This window comes from Delphinus delphis, chromosome 19 (genome assembly GCF_949987515.2).
Source record: "Delphinus delphis chromosome 19, mDelDel1.2, whole genome shotgun sequence".
Lineage (NCBI taxonomy): Eukaryota > Metazoa > Chordata > Mammalia > Artiodactyla > Delphinidae > Delphinus > Delphinus delphis.
Genome location: NC_082701.1, coordinates 12,773,733 through 12,795,662, shown reverse-complemented (window position 1 = coordinate 12,795,662; position 21,930 = coordinate 12,773,733). Strand labels below are relative to the sequence as shown.

The 21,930-nt window shown below is 47.6% G+C and overlaps 1 protein-coding gene across 7 annotated transcripts in view; it reads left to right on the top strand.

The window, feature by feature from the left end:
• Positions 1–21,930, top strand: part of CSNK1D (casein kinase 1 delta) — a 38,605-nt gene that overhangs the window by 1,430 nt on the left and 15,245 nt on the right. For 6 of the 7 annotated variants that reach the window (XM_059996545.1, XM_059996550.1, XM_059996547.1 and 3 more), the window contains exon 2: positions 5,125–5,235. In XM_059996545.1, coding sequence (XP_059852528.1) covers positions 5,125–5,235 — 111 coding nt within the window. Of the gene's footprint in view, positions 1–3,131; positions 4,347–5,124; positions 5,236–21,930 lie in introns of those variants that run through there. The other variant, XM_059996551.1, reaches the window with a different exon arrangement.

Genomic DNA, 21,930 nt, shown 5'->3' with positions numbered 1-21,930 from the left:
TCCTTGCCTCTTGTTACCTGGAGAGGATGCACGACCTCCTGGGCTAACAGCGTAAGAGGATTCCACACTTAGGGTAGTTCATAACTGCTTTTGGTACCCTTACCCTACAGTGTAATCCTGTCACATCGGTATGTGCTTTACTGCCCTGCTGAGTAAAACACACTTTAGAGATACTTGCATTTTACTATTTAAATATTTATGTCCAGTAGTCAGCAGTTGCCTTCTCAGCAGTGTTTTGGGAGGCGAAGTGCTGGGTAAATGCAAGCTGTTTGCCTTATTTATAGAACAATAGATTTTGGCAAAAGTTTTAACTTAGGATCTAGGAGCTGTACTGAAAAACCAATCTATTAGCCACCCTTACACAGATATGAAAAAGTAGATATTTTCAACATTTTTGTTCTCTGGTCTGAAACCTTGCCAGACAGTTTTCTGCTTTCCGAAGCTGCGTTCAGACAACCAAATCGTGGAACGTTGTCACCAAGTCATTCACAAAGAAGTTGAGAGTTTTGTGGGAGACCCTGAAAGCTTATTCACAACTGTGTCCTTTGGGCCTCACCTTGTGCTGGGCACACCAGTGGTGCTTGATCCAGCCAGGCACCGGCTGACCGGTCCCAGAGGGGTCTGTCCTCAGTTTCCTCCATCATGTTTATCCTAAAATGGATAGACTGTGGCTCTCGCGCCCTAGTTATGAGTACCCACATGGCCCACCCACTGGAGTACACGTAGAGTTACTTGTGTGGGGTTGGGTACAACTGATTTGGCTTTGACTCTTGGCCCAGGTGGTGGTCCCTTCAGGCTACACGCTACCCCACTGAGGAAATGTGAAGTGGTCTTGTTAGATTAAGATGTGACTGGAAAGGTGGGTCAGAGGAAGCTCACTATATACTGAAGTTAAGGGTCACAGATGACCGATTCAAAGACCATGAGATGGATTGAGTCTTCTGTACCATGTTTTTTTTCTATTTGTTAGGCAACTAGTCATTAGTTGAGGAATTCAGTCCTCATCTTAAAAATCGTTATGTTCTACGTATTCTAGTGTGACAGCAGTTAAAGTCGTTCCTACTACTGTCATTTTGCTATAGGTCAGAATGCTCTTAACTCCTCCTTCTTCACCTTCGTTTAAATGTGGGGTTTGGGGTCTTGGGTTTCCACCTGGGACTTTCTAGTGCTTTCAGACGTTTGAAGCCGGGGGTGGGGGGGGAAGAGAGAGCTGTCCTTCAGCTTGCCGAGTACCTTATGGACCAAGAAGGCCCAGTGCTAGCCTCCCTTTCCAGCAGCCTGCTGTGCTGACATGAGCATGTGGCAGTGTGCCCTGCAGGTTATTCCAATCCTTCCCAAACAGTGTGAGCCCCCTGTTCTCATGGAGTTCTGTTCTTGTCCCATGTCTGTCTTCTATAGGTGGTGGCAGTACCTCGGACCCTCCTCCCTGCCCCCCATTCATGATTGGTAGAATGGTGGTTTTCTTCCTGCTAGCTGTTGGCATTTGTACTTGATCCTGTTGCTCTGTCAGTTTATCAGAGGATGGCCTCATCTGTCCAGCTGTTACCCAGGTGGAGTGTGTGGTTTGGCTTCATCACATACACAAATGCTTTTGGGGATCTAAAGCTTAGTAACCTCTTCATATTTTTGATTTTCATGTTTTTCCCCTCGCTGACTTTCATTTCTCTTCAGTGGCACCTAGCAGGGTGTCTGGCACACAGTAGGGGTTCCAAAATGGTGGCTGGCTGGCCAGGAGAGGAAAGCAGTTGCCTGTATGCAACTTTCGTAGTCACGTGCCTGTGTCCTTTAGGGTGATGGCTTGAGTGTTCATAGATACCGCATCAGCTCTCAGTGGTTGCCCTGTGAGAGTGCCCTTTGCCCTGCTGTTCAGAGGCCTCTCCCTATTTCTTTGTCGATAAAACAGTCATCAATGGGAGTTACCTTTTTGTCCCAGGACAGGGTCAGTCTTGGAGTTAAGTTCATTTATCATCTGCCTTTGCTCAGCTTGAGGGGCATAATTTTGTTTTCCTAGGACCAGCATTAATCTGTGTCTAAACATAGACTAACATCTTCATCTAGTGAGGGGGAACTCCTGTCTGGCACTGGAGCTGCACAAAAGAGCTGAGGTTGTTGGGTGATAAAAGACCTCACTATAAACAGACACTGAGTAAACGTGATGTGCCACTTGGTTTTGACTTGCTCTGAATCTGGAACCCAGAGCTCAATAGTATCTTTCAGATTTTTGTTCCCCATCTAGAAGTACTTCTAAAAGTTACCTGTTGTGAAGGACCAGGTTTTGTAATTTCCATTCTGTGGCAGATCAGCACTTTTGTAAAATGTTAAAATGTTTTTAAAATGTTGCAGCAATGTCATGTTGCTATCAGAGCTCTGGGGTGCTTCCTCGCTGTCCTGTATTTGTCCCCTTGTGGACTGGTGGTAGTTTGAGGACAAGACTTGGAGCAGCACTGCCAGTAGAGCACAGGGGCTGCTGTCAGCCAGGGAGGTGGGACAGGACTGCAGGGCTACAGTGGTGGACCACCTCAGTTTTGCTCAGTGGTCTCTTATGTTTGGTTCCCATGGAATACCCAGAACTTGCAGTGCTGCTGTTTCACCCAGTGGTGAAGACCTCTCAGAGGAGGCAGCCTGCGTGTGTGCTGCCCTCAAGTCTGTTTGGTAGAGAACCCAGCCTCCCCTCTTTGAGTCATCAGACTCAGGGCAACCTTCACAACTGTGATGCTGTAGAGGGCTGTTTCTGTTTGCAGGTGTGATCCTGGGGGAGGCTGGCTCTGTTGCTGGTGTGATCCTGGGGGAGGCTGGCTCTGTTGCTGGTGTGATCCTGGGGGAGGTGGGCTCTGTTGCTGGTGTGATCTTAGGAGAAGTGGTCTGTGTTTCCAGGTGTGATCTTAGGGTAAGTTGGCTCTGTTGCTGGTGTCATCCTGGGGGAAGTGGGCTCCTTTGCTGGTGTGATCTTAGGGAAGGTTGGCTCTGTTGCTGGTGTGATCCTGGGGGAGGCTGGCTCCATCTGCTGGTGTGATCCGGGGTGGGGGGGGGGAAGGCTGGAATTCATATTGTGTTCCAGAGTTGCCTGTGGTCATTTGTCCCCAAGACTGTCAGTATTGCAGGGTGACTCAGATGTTAGCTTTACCAGCCACAGTACAGTGGAACCAGAAGTGTCCTCAGCCTTCCTGAAGGTGCTAGTTCAGTAGGTAGCCTGTGTGGGCCCAGGCTGTGTTGTCACTGAGAACCTGCCTCCTGGCAAAGGTGACAGGGCTGACATAGTTGGAGGAGCAAGTGTGCTATCATCAGAGGCTTCTCTGCTCCTGCTTTGGGGTGGGGGGAGTTGCTGATGTAACTAGTAAGGTGAGTCATCTGTTCCTCATGGGCTGGTGAGTTCAGTTCAGAGTGCCAGGTCCTCACAGGAACTCAGAGTTCATTTTTCGTTTGCACAGTACGTTTTACAATGAAGTAATTTCTCTTGTAGCTAGATAGATTATCCTAGCCTCAGGGAGGAAGAACAAAATGTATTACCTGTCTTTCTTCTGAGTGCCCAGGAGTCTTTGTGGAATGGTAAATGGAGTTCTTAAATTTAGAATGGTCCCTGGCAGTGATCAGATTGTGGTTATTCCCATGGAACCCCAGCATTGGTGACCGGTTTTGGATCCAGGCCCGCTAGAAGCAGCCGCATCTCAAGCAGCTGTCTGAGCAGACTAGAGGAGAAAGTTTCTCTGTCCTTCTTGGGCAGTTACTGGGTTCATGAATATCAGCAGACAGCTCTCCTGCAGGTCATCATTGTTCTAATGCTTGCTGACCTTACTCTGCCTTTTATCCGGGAGCCTTAACGTTCTCTGTAACCAGTAACCCATTCATCCCACAACTCCCTCATGAAACAGACTGCTGGTCTCCCTGCTGAACTCAAATGGTGAGGGAATCTGAGTTGCCAGGGACTGGCAACATTGCTTTGCCCAGCAGGATGGGTCTGGGTTCTGCCTGGGCTGCTGGAGCCAGTGTTAATTCCTTCACGAATAACCATACTACTGGGAAGGATTAAAGTGCTTTATACTTAGAAGGAACTGGTGAGGAAAGCAGGGGGAGAGCTAGGTATGTGCTTTCTAAAGACTGCTTTTCCCATTCTCTCCAGTGAATGCTTCTTGAGGGAGGGCTTGTAGCATAGCTTTGGGTCAGATTGGAACTCAGGAGCATTCGTGTGTGAAGCCTGGAGGGGTAGTGGTTGTCAACATTTGCAGGTCCATATTGTAGTAAAGAAGAGGACGGCATCTTGAGGTTAAAACTCTAATCTTTAATCACGATCTGGTGACCAGGAGGTGTGAGCAGATGTATTGCCGGTTTTAGCACAAAACTAGCAAAAGGTGAGTGACAAGTACACTTTGCATAGATGTGATTAGGGCTTTGAAAACACGGCCCAGTCCTGTTTCAGTGTCCATAGGAGACGCACAGTATGTCCTGGTCCCTGGGAGGGGAGAGGTGTGCTGGGCCTCCCTGGGCCTGGCCTGGCCTGTGATGGCTGAGTGATGGCTCCTGCTGTGTCGTGGGAACCGAGTCCCCTTGAGAAGCGACCTGCTGTATGCGGCTTGGTACCTGGGCCACATGGACTGGGATGGGCTGAGGCCATGTGAGAGTTCAGTGGAAACCCAGCCACCTCTCTGGAGAGAGGCTCGCACACACCCAAGACCTGTCAAGGCAGCATGGAGAAATGGGGCCCACACGGAATGTGTTGCCCTGGGACTCCCCACGGTCTGGCTTTGGGTGGGTGAATACAGGGCTGACCAACAGGCTGGATGAGAAGGTTCAGACCAGATGGGGGTCCTGTGGAGAGAACTGCATACCCTGTCTCTCAGTCCCCTGGTGATCAGAGTAGAGCCATATGGAAGTAGGTGATGTAATACCAAATAAGACTTTTCTATACGTATCAAATATTCCTGTTTTAAAAAGTGAAAATAAGGATATTTTCCCACAGGGGTTTATCTACCACTGACAGCATCTTGTAGTAGAAAGTGGAGTGCATCCATCACCTGGTCCTCCTTGGAAGATTCAGATAGCACTCGTTGTTTCTCCAGCGTGTTGTAACATTGGGTGAGGTGGTAGACACCAGACGATTAACGTTTGTGATTTTCTTTCTTTGCCAAGGTACGGACATTGCTGCAGGAGAAGAAGTTGCCATCAAGCTTGAATGTGTCAAAACCAAACACCCTCAGCTCCATATTGAGAGCAAAATCTACAAAATGATGCAGGGAGGAGGTATGGTCTTTACCTGTTAAGAAAACCAAGGTGGTGTTTGATGAGGGAGAATACAGATGTCATGAATCACAGTCTGGTTAATTAGGAAAAGGGGCAGAAGCGTTCATACCCTTGACCCCATCCTGTGGCTTCCTTCAGATACTGTCTGAGAGGCCTGTAGAGGGGCTCACTCGACAAAAAGAAACATTTTATGCTTTTTTGCATAAATATTCTCTTCCTTAGTTTCGTATTACGTACTGGTGTCTTTGAATGCAGACTTGTATGAACGCTGACCTAGAGCTTGCTGCTGGTCCTCCTGTGCCGCCTTGGTCATGCCTGCAGCTTTGGGATGGTCCCTGCAGACTCTCCCGAGTGAGACCCCTTCTAGCTTAGTTACTGTCCCCATTCTGTGAAACCTCCCCTTGGGCCTGAGGGTACCTAATATCAGAGTGCCCATCCTGATTTCAGAGTCTACCTTTTAGAATTCTCTGGACTTTGAGATTGTTTGGCAGGAAGGGGTTTTATTGGGGGTCTCAGAGTCCTGAAGACACTGCAGCATTTTGAAGGGTGTGCCTGTGCTGCTCCCCAAGGAGCTCAGGAAGCCCAGGCACATCCCTGAACGTCTTGAGCTTTCTCTGGGGACGGGGCTTCATGTGTGAAGAATAGCTGTGTTATTTCCTTTTGGATACCCTTTGAAGCAGAAACCCCCATGATACTTTCATAGTTGGGGGGGGGTGGGGTCGGGACGGCTCTTGGCACCTTGCCAAAAGGAAGCTTGTCTTCAGAGTCTGTGTTGGTCCTTTGGTCAGGTGGAAAGGGAGGACTGGTGATGTGATTTCTTGACGTCTTTGCTTCACAAAGCAGTTTAATCTGTGCTACTTAATACCAGAGACCAGCATATCTCAGCTGACGTAGCACAGGGTGTCTCTTTAACAGCAGATATATCTTAAAGCAACACATAACAGTCCTATGAGACGACTGCAGAAGGGTGTGTCCAGTGCCGCTTGTCCTGGGCATTATGGGACCAGAACAGGCTGTGGGTTCTCAGATGGCACATAGGGAGGAAACTCCCTGGCCCCTCCTGTGCCCAGGGAGACGTTGGCAGAGGACCCTGCCAGTGTGTCTGTCCTCTGGCGGCCCTCAGCAGGCTTCTCAGGCATCAGGGATGGTCTACACAGCTTTTAAGGTGGTGATGAGTAGGAGGAGGTGACTTGGTTTGTGGCCTTCGTGGTGGGAGGAGCTTAGTGCTGGGGGTTGGATGAAACCTTCTGACTGAAAAGCTTGTGTGTTTGAGGAGCAGCATCTCAGAACTCAGAAGCTGGGCCCCCAGGGATGGAGGGAAGAAGAGCTGACACCCAGGGAGGAGCTGGTGTAGTAGATTGAGACTCAACAGAGGGGGACTTCCCTGGTGGTGCAGTGGTTAAGAATCCACCGGCCAATGCAGGGGACACAGGTTTGAGCCCTGGTCCAGGAAGATCCCACATGCCGTGGAGCAACTAAGCCTGAGCGCCACAACTACTGAGCCTGTGCTCTAGAGCCTGCAAGCTACAACTACTGAGCCCGTGTGCCACAACTACTGAAGCCCACGTGCCTAGAGCCCGTGCTCCGCAACAAGAGAAGCCACTGCAACGAGAAGCCTGAGCACTGCAACGAAGAGTAGTAGCCCCTGCTCGCTGCAACTAGAGAAAGCCTGCACGCAGCAACGAAGACCCAACGCAGCCAAAAAGAAATAAACGAATGAATAATTTTTTAAAAAGACTCAACAGAGGGAATTCCCTGGCAGCCCAGTGGTTAGGACTCTGTGCTTTCACTACCAGGGGCATGGGTTCAGTCCCTGGTCAGGGAACTAAGATCCTGCAAGCCCTGTGGCGCAGCCAAAAAAAAAAAAAAAAACTCAACAGAAAGGAGTTTATTTGGTTTAGAACAAGGTCTCTCCTCAGGAGCATAGCTGTTTTTTGTGGACGCTGTCTTCTGCAGGAGGACAGGGAGCAGCATCCTAGGTGCCAGTAGCCCCCCGCCCCCAAGTTAAGGTGATCAGAAATGTCTCCAGACGCTGCTCGATGCCCCTGGGTGCACTGTCGCTTCCTGTTTTGACCCCCTGCTTTAGGACGTAAAGGATCACTTGCTCTCCTGGTCTTCCCATGCCCCTTCTCTAGGATCCTGGAAACCTACTGGGATTCCAGACATAGCTCTTCTCCTGTCTGGCCCTTCCCCACGCATAAGTCAGGTTTTACTCCTGTTTCAGATACACACTTGGTGAATACTATCAGGGTGTAAATTTCTGTTTTAGAAAACAGATTCTGTCCAGGAGAGCAGAGAGCAGCATCTTGCTACTGTTCTGTGAGTTCGTCCTAGCCAAGATAAAGCTGGGATGGCAGAGGAGATAGAGTTCGGCTCTGCCCAGAAACCTCACAGCTCTGCTGTTGACCAGCCTTCTACATCCATCTCATGTGGGTGCATCTCTGATCGTGGCTCTTTTTATGTTAAGTTCTGTGCTTCGTTGCAGGTGGTTGATATTGACGGCATCGTAGGAGAAAGCTCGAAGCCCAGGGCCTGCCTTGCCCTCTCTAACTCGTAGTACAGGGTTGCCCGGGATGCTGCCTCATGATGGTGGCCTTGCAGTGCTTGGCTAGAGACAGCTGCTGTGCTGGGTCACTCAGGTCCCCTAGGGGAGGGGTTAGCATTAAAAACAAAAACATGTTTTGGGGGTGGATGAAATGGGTGAAGGGGTTCAGTTGTATGGTGACATTTGATAACCAGACTTATTGTGGTGATCACCTTTTATTAGTGTATACAAAGATTGAATTGTGTTGTACACTTGAAACTAATATGTTATATACCAATTTTACCTGAATAAAAACAAAAACAAACACACGCTAGTGTCAGGTATTGTTAAGAGCGTTTTTAAACATGCGGGCACGTTCTCCGCCACACAGTCATGTGCAGTGGGTATCATCAGCCTCGTGTAACAAATGAGGAAACTGAGGCTGTGTCCAAAGGACAGAGATCTGAATTTGAGCATTGTAGGTCCCAGGCCACTCCTGCACAGCGGCCCTCCATGGCGGTCAGGGATCAAGAACGTGCCCCAGGGCTTCCCTGGTGGAGCAGTGTTTAAGAATCTGCCTGCCAATGCAGGGGACACAGGTTTGAGCCCTGGTCTGGGAAGATCCCACGTGCCGCAGAGCAACTAAGCCTGTGCACCACAAATACTGAGCCTGCGCTCCACAGCCCGTGAGCCACAGCTCCTGAAGCCCGGGTGCCTAGAGCCTGTGCTCTGCAACAAGAGAAGCCACCGCAATGAGAAGGCCGCGCACAGCAACAAAGACCCAACGTAGCCAAAAATAAATTAATTAAATTAATTAATTAATTAAAAATACCTTTAAAAAAAGAAGAAGAAGAAAGTGCCCCAGGTCTAGTTGGAGCAATAGGTAAAAAACCTGAAATAGAAATAATTTTAAGTTAATTACGTTAGTGAAGGATATGGGTGGACACCAAGTTTTTATCAAAACAGAGTGGCCTGCCAGGCAGAACCTAGAGGCTAAGGCTGAGGCTGTGCTTCCCAATCCTAATAACCCCACAAAGTGTCTTTAGACCATGTCCTCCTTCGGGAAACTCCAAGTGGAGAACCTTTGTTTAGTTCACAGCTGCTTCTGGTCAAGGTTCATGGCAGGTGTGGGACAGGAGTGTGGGCCCTTTGTATCAGAGAATCCAGGCCAGGGGTGAGGGTAGGAGCTCTGCGCTGAGGGTGGGTGGATGCCGCCAGCAGTGTGGCTGTGGGGCCACCAGTGAGTAGAAACAGGCAGCTTCACCCGAGTTCACTCTCTCTCATCTCATGTGCCTGTCCAGTTCCCGCAGTGTATTTCAGACAATCACGCTCTTTTTGCTATGAAATGTTTTACGGTACTTAAGAACATATGTAGCTCGTGGCTATCAAGAATACTAAAGTGAACCCCCAGAACTCCCACCTTCTTGAAAGAGGGAGCAGGACGGCCCTTGGCACCTGTGTGCCCACCCCAGGGCGCCCTCTCTGCAGCTGCCCAAAGCCTGTCTCCGCATGCCCTTGCCTAGTTTGTTTTTATTTTTTTAATATTTATTTATTATTTGGTTGCACCGAGTTTCAGTTGCGGCAGGTGGGATCTTTGTTGCAGTATGCGAGATCTTTTAGTTTCGGTGCGTGAGGTCTTTAGTTGTGGTGTGTGGGATCTAGTTCCCTGACCAGGGATCAGACCCGGGCCCCCTGCATTGGGAACGCAGAATCTTAGCCACTGGACCACCAGGGAAGTCCCGCCTAGTTTGTTTTTAAAGTTTTGATTCCTCGTCATCCTGCAAGAAATTGGTTTTTAAAAATCTAATGACAGGGCTTCCCTGGTAGCACAGTGGTTGAGAGTCTGCCTGCTGATGCAGGGACACGGGTTCGTGCCCCGGTCCGGGAAGATCCCACATGCCACGGAGCGGCTGGGCCCATGAGCCGTGGCCACTGGGCCTGTGCGTCCGGAGCCTGTGTTCCGCGATGGGAGAGGCCACAACAGTGAGAGGCCTGTGTACCGCAAAAAAAAAAAAAAAAAAAAAAAAATCTAATGACATTGTCCAGAAACATTTGGCCATTGTATTTACAATTGTTTTAAGGTTGAATTGCCAGACACTTCATGAAAAATTGTATTTGTGTTAATACTGAGTCCCCATATTTATATTGAAACTTCCCGCAAATCAAATGGAAAGCATTTAGCTAGCGCTCTCCCTCATTTTTCACCCCCAAGCATATGTTTTGGTATCTTTGGACTCGATGAGGGAAAAAGTATCAAGTGTTCAGAGCTGCATATAAGAGTCCAAGTGACCCATTTCCCATATTAAGGGCATGTGAGCAGGGGCAGCTGGGTGTCCCTGGCATGACTGGTCGCCTAGGCACAGGGCAGCACTCTGGTGGCTGTGTGTCTGACCTACAGCCTCGCATGTCCTTCCCCAGCCCCAGGAGCAGTACTCTGGCGGCACAGGTGCATTTTTAGCTTCCTGGTCTCACTGCATCAGATGTCTGAGGTTACAGAGCAGCAGTCTGTGCACAGGCGGCAGGATTGTTCTTGTGAATGGCTTTTGAGCTGATTTCTGCCTGGGGCCTCAGCACTTAGTTTACAGACAGTCTGCTTAGGATGAAGCAGGCTACACAGCATCCTCCTCTTCTGGCCAGAGAACTGAGAATAGGAGCACCCTGCTTCTATTGTGTCTTATCTTAGGGTGATGAGGTGTGTTGGCGTTGCCAGTGAGAAGGAAGGTGCTGCCAGTGAAACAGACCATCAGAGCAGACGAGTGGCAAGTCCACGCCCTGTGTCGTGCCAGTTCATACGCTTTTGAATATGAGTAATACAGTCTTGCCGTGTGTGTTTACGACTTTCTTTTTTGATCCACTGTGTTCCTGAGGTTCTTCCATGTTTGACACAGTTGTGGTTTGATGGGTTTCGTTGTTGTTTATAGACTCTTGTGTCTCCATAAACAGTCCTCCCTGTGTTGAGGAGCCCTGGCCGGCTTCTAGTGTTTTGCTCTTCAGGATGGTGCCTCAGTGACTCCCTCACCACGTCTGGTGCAAAGCCTGTTAGTGGAATTGCATTCCGTAAAGCAGGCAGGTGCTCGGCCTGCGGGGTGGCACCCGGGCCACAGGGATGTGTTCCCAGGTGGTATGGCATGTTTACCTTCCTGCCTGAACAGCCTCGGAGCTCCTGTTGGATCCACACCATCTTCAGCCTCGCCATTACCATTTCTCTCCAGTGTGTCATGGGGTGTCTCAGCTAGCACAGAAGAGAGAAATTTTAAAGAATTTTAAAATTTAAAGGTTGGAGAAGGAAGAAATAAAACTTATTTGTGCATGATTTAACTTCCTACATAGGAAACCCACAAGACAAGTTAGAGCATTGAGCCAGATAGCTTAAGATCAAAGGGTAATATCAGTTCCTTTCATTACACCGATAACGGTCAGTTAGGAAATGTAATTCTTTTTTCCCCTCAGTATGAGTAAGTCTTTATTCATTGCATTTGACAGGGAAAAGGGAGGGAAAGGGCCAACATGTGTGACAGGACTTGGCGAGTGGGAAAGGAAGTGCTGGCATGGCAGAGTCAGCCACTGAGTCTTCGTTCTCCAGGCCCCAGGGCTTAGTCTCCTGTAGTTCAGGAGCAAGGGGAGGGGAATAGGAGAGGACAGACTCCTCCTTCCTCGTAAATTCAACATTTCAAACAAAGCTTTGGTGTCTAGCCGTGAGCATGGAGTTATATTTCTGTTTCCTGTTAAACAATCATGTGGCCACTTTGACAGAAATTTCTTGGGCTTGCACAGAAGCTCCTGAGTGACTTCGGAGATACATTCATCTTCCCCTGCTTGGTCTCCCAACCTCACTTTCTACATAGAAGGGCCCCCTTGCTTTTCTTTACCCAAAGATTTTTTTTTAATACTTACTTTATTTATTTATTCGGCTGCTCTGGGTCTTAGTTGTGGCACGTGGGATCCTCATTGCCGCATGCGGGATCTTTTAGTTGCGGCGTGTGGAATCTTTTAGTTGTGGTATGCAGGATCTAGTTCCCTAACCAGGGATAGAGCCCGGGTCCCCTGCATTGGAAGTGCGGATTCTTAACCACTGGACCACGAGGGAAGTCCCTACCCTGGGATTTGAGATTAAAGTAGGTTTGATCCATCCAATTACAGCAGTGTGTTTGTCGTGAATCATGTCAAGGAACAGTCTTGACTTGGAGTTGGGAACAGGGGATGGAGTGTTTCTAGCTGCTTCAGCACTTTTGCACAAATCATTTAAGAGTTGTAGAGACACCACACAAACTAAATGTACAGGTGTGTGGGCTTCTGGGGGGTTGGGGGTGGAGGAGGGAGTAGAGTAGGAGTCAAGTTTTAGGACAAAAGATTTGGTCTGAAATGGGGGAAGGGGGCACGAAAGAAAGGATGGCTCAGGACCCCTATTTTGAGTGGGGCCCTCCCCAAGTTTATGTTTCAGATCCTTTGCCTGGTGCACAACCTTTTGTCTGACTGTTCTTTGAATACAGTAGGAAGTTTGTAAACAGTGAAACCCCAGAAGAACATGGAAAAAGACCAACACATTATATTTACACCAACTAGGCTACCTAGCGTTCATTTTCAGATCAATGGCTCATGAAGTCCTATGAAGCCTCCAGTAACTAGAAGGGCAGCAGCTGGGGTGACAGAACCCGGCATCAGACATACGTCCCCCCAACCCGTGTGCTCTAGTGCGTCCACCCCATTCCAACAACACGAGTCCCATCCTGTGAACTGAGCCCTTTGTCCTTCAGCTGCTGCAACACTGACCATTGCTACTGCGGGCAGGATGCTGGCACCAGGCACTAGAGAGAAGCCCTTGCCTGTGGTCTCGAGAAGCCGGGGCAAGAAACCCCCTGTTAAAGCTTAAGGATTTTGGTCTTTGCTTCATCTGGCCAGCTGGCAGCTTGGGGTGGGTGCAGAGGTACCCTTTGAACCCTTTTCTTATGGATACACAGGAACCCTAATGAAGGATCAGGGAAATGAAGCAAGTCTATGCCTGGGGTTGGAGATCCGGCACTGGAATCCCTCACCCAGCCGTGCCTTCCTCTTGGCCCCGGCACCTGGGTCTGCCTGTCCTGACCTGTCCACAGCATGTTTCCTGTTCAGGCTGATTTCCAGCCTTCCAGTAGGAGGAGGTCAAGTCATGGGGCAGCAGTTAAAACCTTGTCTCCTGTGGAACATTGAAGGTGGAGGGGTTCAAGAGGACACACACACAAGCCACCTCTGATCAGGAAAAGTGAGGTGGTTCAGTAGGCTCTGCCCTCCAAAACATTGTTCTCCTTGGTAACAGAACATCAAAAGATACTCCTGTGCAGTCCTGGAGCCACTGCCTTCTGCCTAGGATTGCTCAAGGGCTTGAGAGTGCACTTCCTGAGACTAAAACACACAGAACGTTTCTATCAAGGAGAAAGTTAAAATGCAGAAGATGGGTCACTTGCACCTTGGGGATGGAACCCCAAGGAGCAGTAAACAAGTGATGCTGGCTACAGGGGGGAGGGGGCTGGGTAGCAGGTCTGCAGCTGTCGCCAGCCACCCCTTTGCCTGTGCTCTCAGCCTGGCGTCCTGTCCCAAGAGTGGGTCAGGAGGAGCGGAAGCCCTGCCTCAGCCCTGAGAGACTCTCCCAGAGAGCAGTGGTTTGTGCTTTGGTCTTGTGCTCAGTCTTCTCACTCTGACACAGGAAGTGTTATTATTACATAGCCTTTAAAAGGAAAACACTTCCCTATCCTGGCCACTTTCAAAAGCTGGAAATTTGGGGGTGGAGACCGATAAGTAAGCAGGTTCTGGAGGGATTTCCCTCATGCCCTCGAGCACTTGCACGGAGCATGGTTGGGGTTCCTCTGTCTCACCCCTCCCCCTGCCAAGAGGGAAGTGGGTGGATGCCGTGATAGGGGTGGCAGTGCCCCTACCCACCCTTTCCCTGCTTTTGCCACTGTGTACCTCAAATCTTGTGATCGCGAAAAGTGCCACCCACTGTGGCTCAATTCTGCCCTCTGGTGCTTCTCACTCCCCACACAGAACACCCACCATGACTGGTAACTGGAGAGACTCCAGGCCCTTGGGGGACTTCTGAAAGGTCAACTCCACTGCGTCTCCCTCCTTCAAGCTCTGGAAGCCCTCTGTGTGCAGCTGACTCTGGGGCTCAAAGACATCCACTTGTAGGCCAAGTGTGACCCCAGTGGTCGTGGATAGGAAGCTGAACCAGGTGCATGGTGACCCACTTTGAGGTGCCAGTACCGCACAGCAGCTCTGCTGGCTCCTTGGAACAGCTGCCTGCAAGCAGCTCTTGGACACAGAGCCCACAGTAGCGGAGCCCAGATCCCTGGTCAGGTGGCTGCTGGCCCCAGAGGAGTCTAGAAGCCAAAGTTTCATTCTTAAAGTACTGTAAGTATAGAGGAATAAATCCTAAGCCAGGTGTGACCTGCATGCAGAAAATTTTTAAACTTCATTGGAGAACGCTGATGAGGACTCAAGCAAGTGGAGATATTCTGTTCATGGAGAGGAAGACTCGGCAAGATGTCTCCCAGAGCTGCTCAGGGGATTCCAGTCAGAGTCCAGCAGGGCTCTCCTCCCAGGGACAGGCTGATGGATCCGCAGAGCAGCGAAGGGCCAGGTTGACTGAGGTGCAAATGCCACACTCACAGAAAGCGCTAGTGACGACCCAGCACCCAATTGGGTGCTGGGCTTCTAGTATCACTCCCCACCGAGAGGAGCCCGGATTCCAGGGCGAGGCAGGAAGAAGGAAGGCGAATCTGGAGCATGTGGCTGAAAGGAAAGAAGTGCTCGGACACTGACGGGCATGAGTCCACAGGACACGGGAGAGAGCTTGAAGTGGCATCTGTTGCCCCAATTTGGGACAGTTGAAGCCTCAAAATGAACAACGGATTATAGCACGTGGAGGAAACTCTCACCATTTCTGTTCAATATAGTATTGGAAGTCCTAGCCACGGTAGTTGGACAAGAAAAAGAAATAAAAGATATCCAGATTGATAGGGAAGAGGTAAAATTGTCATTATGTGCAGATGACATGATACTATATACATATATATGTATATATATATATAACTCTATATATGGACTCCACACAAAGACTGCTAGAAATGATAACGAATTCAGAAAGGTAGCAGGATCTAAGAGTAGCATACAGAAATCTGTTGCATTTCTTTACACCAACAATGAAATATCAGAAAGGGAAGGTAAAAAGACAACCCCTTTTAAAATTACATCAAAAAGTATAAAATACTTAGGAATAAACCTAACCAAGGAGGGTGAAAGACTTATATGCTGAGAACTGTAAAACGTTGATAAAGGAAATTGAAGATGATTTAAAGAAATGGAAAGATACACCATGCTCTTGGATTGGAAGAATGAATATCATTAAAATGGCCATACTACCCAAAGCAATCTACAGAGTGAATGTGGTCCCTATCAAATTACCCATGACATTTTTCACAGAACTAGAACAAATAATCCTTAAATTTACATAACACATGGAGGAGGGGAGGAGAATTCTTGAGTCCACGATGACACACACACACACACATTAAGCTTCACAGAGAGGCAGAAGGAACAATCAGAAATGGAAAGTCACCACTTTGTGGGCACTTATTATTGATTGGTTTGGACGGTAATCAAAGGTGGATGCAAACGTACAACTTAAGTATTGACACTACCCTCAAAGCTTCATCCACAGATTACTTATTAATAACAAAGACGGGAATTCCCCGGCGGCCTAGTTGTTAGGACTGCTCTTTCACTGCTGAGGGCCCAGGTTCAATCCCAGGTTGGGGAACTGAGATCCCACGTGTGCCGCATTGCGGCCAAAAAAACCTTACAATAACAGAGAAAAGTACCTTTTGGTGGAGAAATCTGGCAGATTTCCATCTGACAGGTGATCAGAACCAGCAATCAGGCAAATCAAATTTAGGACAGTTCAAAATTGACCTGAACTCTTCAAATATGTCTCTGTGATGAAAGATTGAAAAACTGTTCTAGACTTAAACATGGTGGTGCATGGTCCTAGATTGTACCCTGGGCAGGGGGACTAGCCTGAAGGACGTTACTGGACATGCAGTTGGGGAAATGTGAGTGTGGACTGTGTCCATCTTTGGAGTGTCACGTGTGGTCACCTGCAGTGTTGTGCCACCCACACTCCGGACACAAAGACCCTCGTGGCCACAGAACTCTGACTTCAGAGGAAGAGGTGTTACGGTCAGTGTGGGGGGCCTTGTGAACACGCGGTGCTGAGGTCTCTGGGAGTCCTGCCTCCCCTCACCCCAAACTCCACTTTCAGGTGGATCAGGTGACTTCAGTGTGAAGAGGAAGACTAAAACATTTTGATTTGTTTAAATCAGCGTTATTGAGGTGAATCAAACTGCATGTGTTTTGAGTGTGTGATTTGAGAAGTTTTGCCTGTGTCCTCTCATGAAACCATTGCCATAATCAAGGCAGCGAACACATCCATCGCCCTTCAAGTTTGTTGGGTCCTTTTGTGGTTCCTCTACCCCCGCCCTCTGTCATCTGCTTCTGTTGCTATAGGTTAGTTTGCATTTCCCAAAGTTTCCTGTGCAGGGAGTAGTACTGTGTGTTCTTTTTCTGAGATTTTGTGTGTGTATCAATGGCTACTCCTTTTTATTGCTGAGAAGTACTCCCTTGTGTGGGTAGTTTCTTTGTCCCTGCACCTGTTCATTTGGGTTGGTTCCAGGTTTCAGGTACTCCACACAAAGCTGCTATGAACTTTTGTGTAGATATTCATATGGACGTTCATTTCTTTCTCTCCTGAGTAAGTGACTTGGAGTAGAATGGCTGAACCAAAAGTAAGCGAATGTTTTTCCTCTTTAAGAAACTGCGAGACTGCTTGTACTTAGTTCCCACCAGCAGCATACAAGGGCTTTGGTGGTTTGAGTCTTTCAAATAACTTGTTTGTTTTATCTAAGTTATTGAATGTATTGGCATAAAGCTGTTTATAACATTTCCCTACTAGACTTCTAATATTTGTAGAATCCAGTGATGTTACCTCTCATTCTTTTTTTTTTTTTTCCCTGGCCGCGCCATGCGGCTTGTGGAATCTTAGTTCCCCTGACCAGCGATCGAACCTGGGCCCTCGGCAGTGAAAGCTCAGAGTCCTAACCACTGGACCGCCAGGGAATTCCCTCTCATTCTTGATGTTGGTAATTTGTGCCTTCTCTATTTTTTCCCTGATCAGTCTGATTAGAGATTTATCAACAATCTTCTCAGAGAAACAGCTTTGGTCTCTGTCATTTTCTCTGTTGTTTCTGTGTTTTCTGTTTCATTAGTTTCTGCTGTGATCTTTTATTTCACTTCTGTTTGCTTAGGGTTTAATTAAGTATTTTCTTAAGGTGGAAGCTGAGATCATTGATCTGTTTTCTGTAGTATAGACATTTCGCGGCTATAAATTTTCCCCCTACCATAGCAGCATCTCAAATCCTGATAAGTTTTCATCTTCATGTAGTTCAGATGCTGATTCCCCTTTTGATTTCTTCCTTGATCCATGGGTTATTTTGAACTGTATTATTTAGCTTCCAGATATTTGGGGATTTTACAGAGAGCTGTTGTTTATTTCTAATTGAATTCCACTGTCTTCTGAGAACATACATTGTATAACTTGAATCCTTTTTAGCTTTATTGTTTTATGTCAAGAATGTGGTTTGTCTTGATAAATGCCCCTTGCGTACCTGAGAAAAAAAGTGTGATCTACTGAGAGGGATGATTGACGTCTCTAGTAAGATTGTGGATTTGTCTCTGTCTCTTTGCAGTATTGCCTCATGTATTTTGAAGCTCTCTTGTTAGCTGTGTGAATGTTTAGAATAATGTTTTCTTGATCAGTCAATGCCTTTATCACTGTGAGATGACTGGTAATATCCCTGGAAGTATTCCTCTACACATTCTACTGTGTCTGATGCTGACATAGCCCTTCTGCTCTCTTATCTGATGTTGGTGTGATACACTGTCCTCCTTGTGACCTAGTTGTATCTGAAGGGTGTTTGGTGTGGGCAGGGCAGTATAGCTGGTCCTTTCTTTTCTGTCTAATCTGAGAAAGTGTGCCTTACCTGCGGTGTTTACATTCAGTGTGATTAATGACAGGATTGGGTTTGCTGTTAGTTTTTGTCTCATCTGGTCTTTGTTTCATTTCCCTCCTTTTTTACCTTATTTTGGATTAATCAAGTATTTTTTACATTTCTTAATGATTTTTCTTGTGATGATCTCCTTTGTTGAATTCTGTCACTATCTCTCTGTTGTTACTTTAGTGGTTGGGTTAGGGTCTGTCATCTCTTTAGCAGGATGCAGAGGAACCTGACCTTGTGGGCTTCCACCTGCCCACCTGCCTGCGTGATGGTGTCATGTGTTTATATTTACATGTTGTAAGTATTGCAGTGTGTTGTTATTTTTGTTTAAGCAGTCATATCTTTTAAATTTAAATAATTTTTTATGTACTTATGTTGTTATTTTCATTGCTTTTCATTCCTTTTTCTTATTGGGTTTTTTTGTTTTTTTTTTTTTTTTTTGCGGTACGCAGGCCTCTCACTGTTGTGGCCTCCCCCGTTGCGGAGCACAGGCTCTGGACGCGCAGGCTCAGCAGCCATGGCTCACGGGCCCAGCCGCTCCGTGGCATGTGGGATCCTCCCGGGCCGGGGCACGAACCCGTGTCCCATGCATCGGCAGGCAGACTCTTAACCACTGCGCCACCAGGGAAGCCCCTTCATTCCTTTTTGTAGGCCCAGACTTCCATGTGGCATCATTTGCCTCCTGCCTGAAGGACATCCTTTTACATATGTCACAGTGCTGGTGATTGATTCGTCACACTTTTTGTATCTGAAAATGTCTTCATTTTGTCTCTGCTGAGGTGTTTTTCGGCAGATTGCCAGTTCTTTTCTCAGCACTTGGAAGATGTTCCTCCACTGTGCTCTAACGTGTCTTTTTTCTCTGGCTGCTTTCAAGGTGTTCGTATTATCACTAGTGAGCGATTTGACTGTCAGCTATGTCAATGTTGTGCTCTTTATGGTACTTATGCTTGGGGCCTGTTGAGTTTCCTGAATCTGTGGGTCGTTTTTCTCAGCTCTTTCTTTCAGTGTGTCCTCTGTCCCCCTCCTCCCCTCTCTCCTCCAGTTACAGACGGCGGGTACCTTGATGTTGTCCCACAGCTCTGAAGCTCGTGTTGGCTTTTCCAGTAGTTTCTACTGCTGTGCCTTCAAGTTCACGAGTTTTTTCTCCTACAGTGTCTGGTCTGCTGTTAATCACACACCCAGTGTAGTTTTCCTCTTAGACTTTGTAGTTTTCATCTTTGAAAGTTAAATTTGGGTCTTTTCTTTTCTTTTTTTTGGCTGCACCACGCGGCATGTGGAATTTTAGTTCTCCGACCAGGGATCAAACCCACACCCCCTGCATTGGAAGCGTGGAGTGTTAACCACTGGACAGCCAGGGAAGTCCCTAGATTTGGGTCTTTTTTTTTTTTTTTTTTTTTTTTGCGGTACACGGGCCTCTCACTGTTGTGGCCTCTCCCGTTGCGGAGCACAGGCTCCAGACGCGCAGGCTCAGCGGCCATGGCTCACGGGCCCAGCCGCTCTGCGGCATGTGGGATCTTCCTGGACCGGGGCACGAACCTGTGTCCCCTGCATCGTCAGGCGGACTCTCAACCACTGTGCCACCAGGGAAGCCCGATTTGGGTCTTTTATATCTCTGTCATGTTGTGCCTTTGTTTAACTTCTTTTGACATGGAATACAGTTATAGTTTATAGTAACTTTTATTGCCCTTCTCTAATGATTCTAACTCAGTTTCTGTTGATCTCAGTGTGGATCACGTTTTCTGCTTCCTGGCATATCTGGTAATCTTTGGATGCCAGACACTGAATTACCCTCTTGTGTGCTGGGTATTTTAATGATCCTCAAATTCTTCCTCAGCTTAGTTATGAGACGATGCTACTTTCATCTGCTCAGTTTTTGCTTCTCTGCTCACACTCTCAGGCAGGACTTGGGCAGTCTGGGCTCATCGTGTCTCAGGTGTCAGTGTCATTCATTGCCTCATGTTCAGCGTCTTAGAAAATCTATGTCTTTCTGTATGTTCTTTGTTCTCTTTTCTCTTCTTGGTTATTGTGGATGTGAGGGTAAATTGGGTCCCCATTACTCCATCTTGGCTGGAAGTAGAAGTACTCTTAATATAATAAGCATCTCTTTCTGACTGAGTTTGGGAAGGGTGTCTTATGTAAGATACCGAACACATTACTCTTAAAAGAAAAGATTGATACATTCATGTTTGTTAAAATTTAGTATCTCTTCTCATCAAAAGACTCCAAAAGAAAATTAAAAACATGTCATTAACTGAGAAAAGGTATTTTCCTCACATAAAAAAGATAATAGTTTAATAGCCAGAATTTATAAAAGAACTGCTATAAATAGGAAAAAAACACCCTGATAGAAAAAAAATGACAAAGATATGCATAGACATTTTAGAGAAGAGGAAACATGTAATGCCAATAAATAATGAAAAAAGATCCAAATTGAGAGTTCAGTGAGACACCATTTTCCATCTACCACTTGACTGATAGAAATTAAGAGCTCTGACGAGACCTTGCATCCAGCGGGAACTCATTCATTTGTGGTGGGGTTGTAAAGTGGGTTATTTATTTTGGAAAGCAGTTTGACATTATCTTGTATAGTCAGATAATTTGTACCCTGTGTTTCTAGGTCTACACCTGGAGAAACTAGCTAAGAACAAGAATTTCACATGTGAGAATTTTCACCAGCGGACATACATAAGAATGTATTTAGCAGCACTGTTTATAATGGGGAAAGCAACCCTAAACAGTGTAGATGAGGGAAGAATAGATGAAGTGTGCTGTCCTCTCCAAGTGGAGTATTTCATAGCTCACACTCTCACTTTACTAAAAACAAGGAAGGGGTACAGTCCTGTGTATTTGTTGTCTGGGGGGTGCAGGTGTGGGAGGAAAGGGGAGTAAAAGTAGATGCAATTACTGGGAATGTCCCTGGTCTGTGTGGTGGGCCACAGGCTTTTGTTACATTATGCCTTATAACCTATCGATTTGTTAAATTTGTTCTCACGTGATGTGCAAATGTATTTTAAAATGAAAACTTGCCCCGTTGATATCAAAACTAAAACTGTTTAGGATCTTTTTTTTTTTTTTGGTTTTTTTGTTTGTTTGTTTGTTTTTGCGGTACGCGGGCCTCTCACTGCTGTGGCCTCTCCCACTGCGGAGCACAGGCTCCGGACACGCAGGCCCAGCGGCCATGGCTCACGGGCCCAGCCGCTCCGCGGCATGCGGGATCCTCCCGGACCGGGACACGAACCCGTGTCCCCTGCATCGGCAGGCGGACCCTCAACCACTGCGCCACCAGAGAAGCCCTGTTTAGGATCTTATAGTGCCAGAAAGGAAGGCAGTGCTCAAAACAAACAGAGCCTGCAGTGATGGGGTGTTAAAGGGCCACAGGAGCCACGGAGGAGCAACAAAGGCTGGGATGCTTGGAGCAACAGAATGAGTGACATAGTGTTGGAGTACAGACCAGAGTATAAAATAGACACTCATGGGTCCGTACTGAGAGGAAAAAATACCGAATAAGTAAACGGGGAGAAGAGACAAATCTGTGTGGAAGCATTCCAAGTTATATATATAAATGGCTGTGCCCTCCGGGAGGGAGCCCAAACCCCCCCTTAAGTGTGGGCTACACGTGGTGACGTCCCCGCAGAGAGAACAGGATGGAAAGGGGAGAGAGAGGAACTCCCCAGCAGAGACACCTGACAGGCACACCTCAGCCAGGTGACTAAGGGCACAGCCACGGTGAGGAGTCGTGTTGAGAGCACAGACCCTGACAGGATGTGGTGGGAAGGGCACTTTCCCTCTGTGGTCTCCCTCCCCCAAGCCCAGAGTAATAACGAGAAAAAATCAGGCAAACCAGCAGAGGGACAGTCTGCACATCCCTGCCCAGCCCTCCTCCAAACCATTGGGGTCATTCAAACCAGGAAAGTCTGAGAGACCATCCCGGCCAAGAGCAGCCAGAGGAGATGTGGTGAGTAAATGTCATGTGGGGTCCAAGACAGGTCCTGGAGTAGCAGGAGGCATGAGGTTAAAACTGAGGAAACCTGAATAGTGTGGACCTTAGTTAATGACGGTGTATCAGCACTAATTAAGCATCGCACT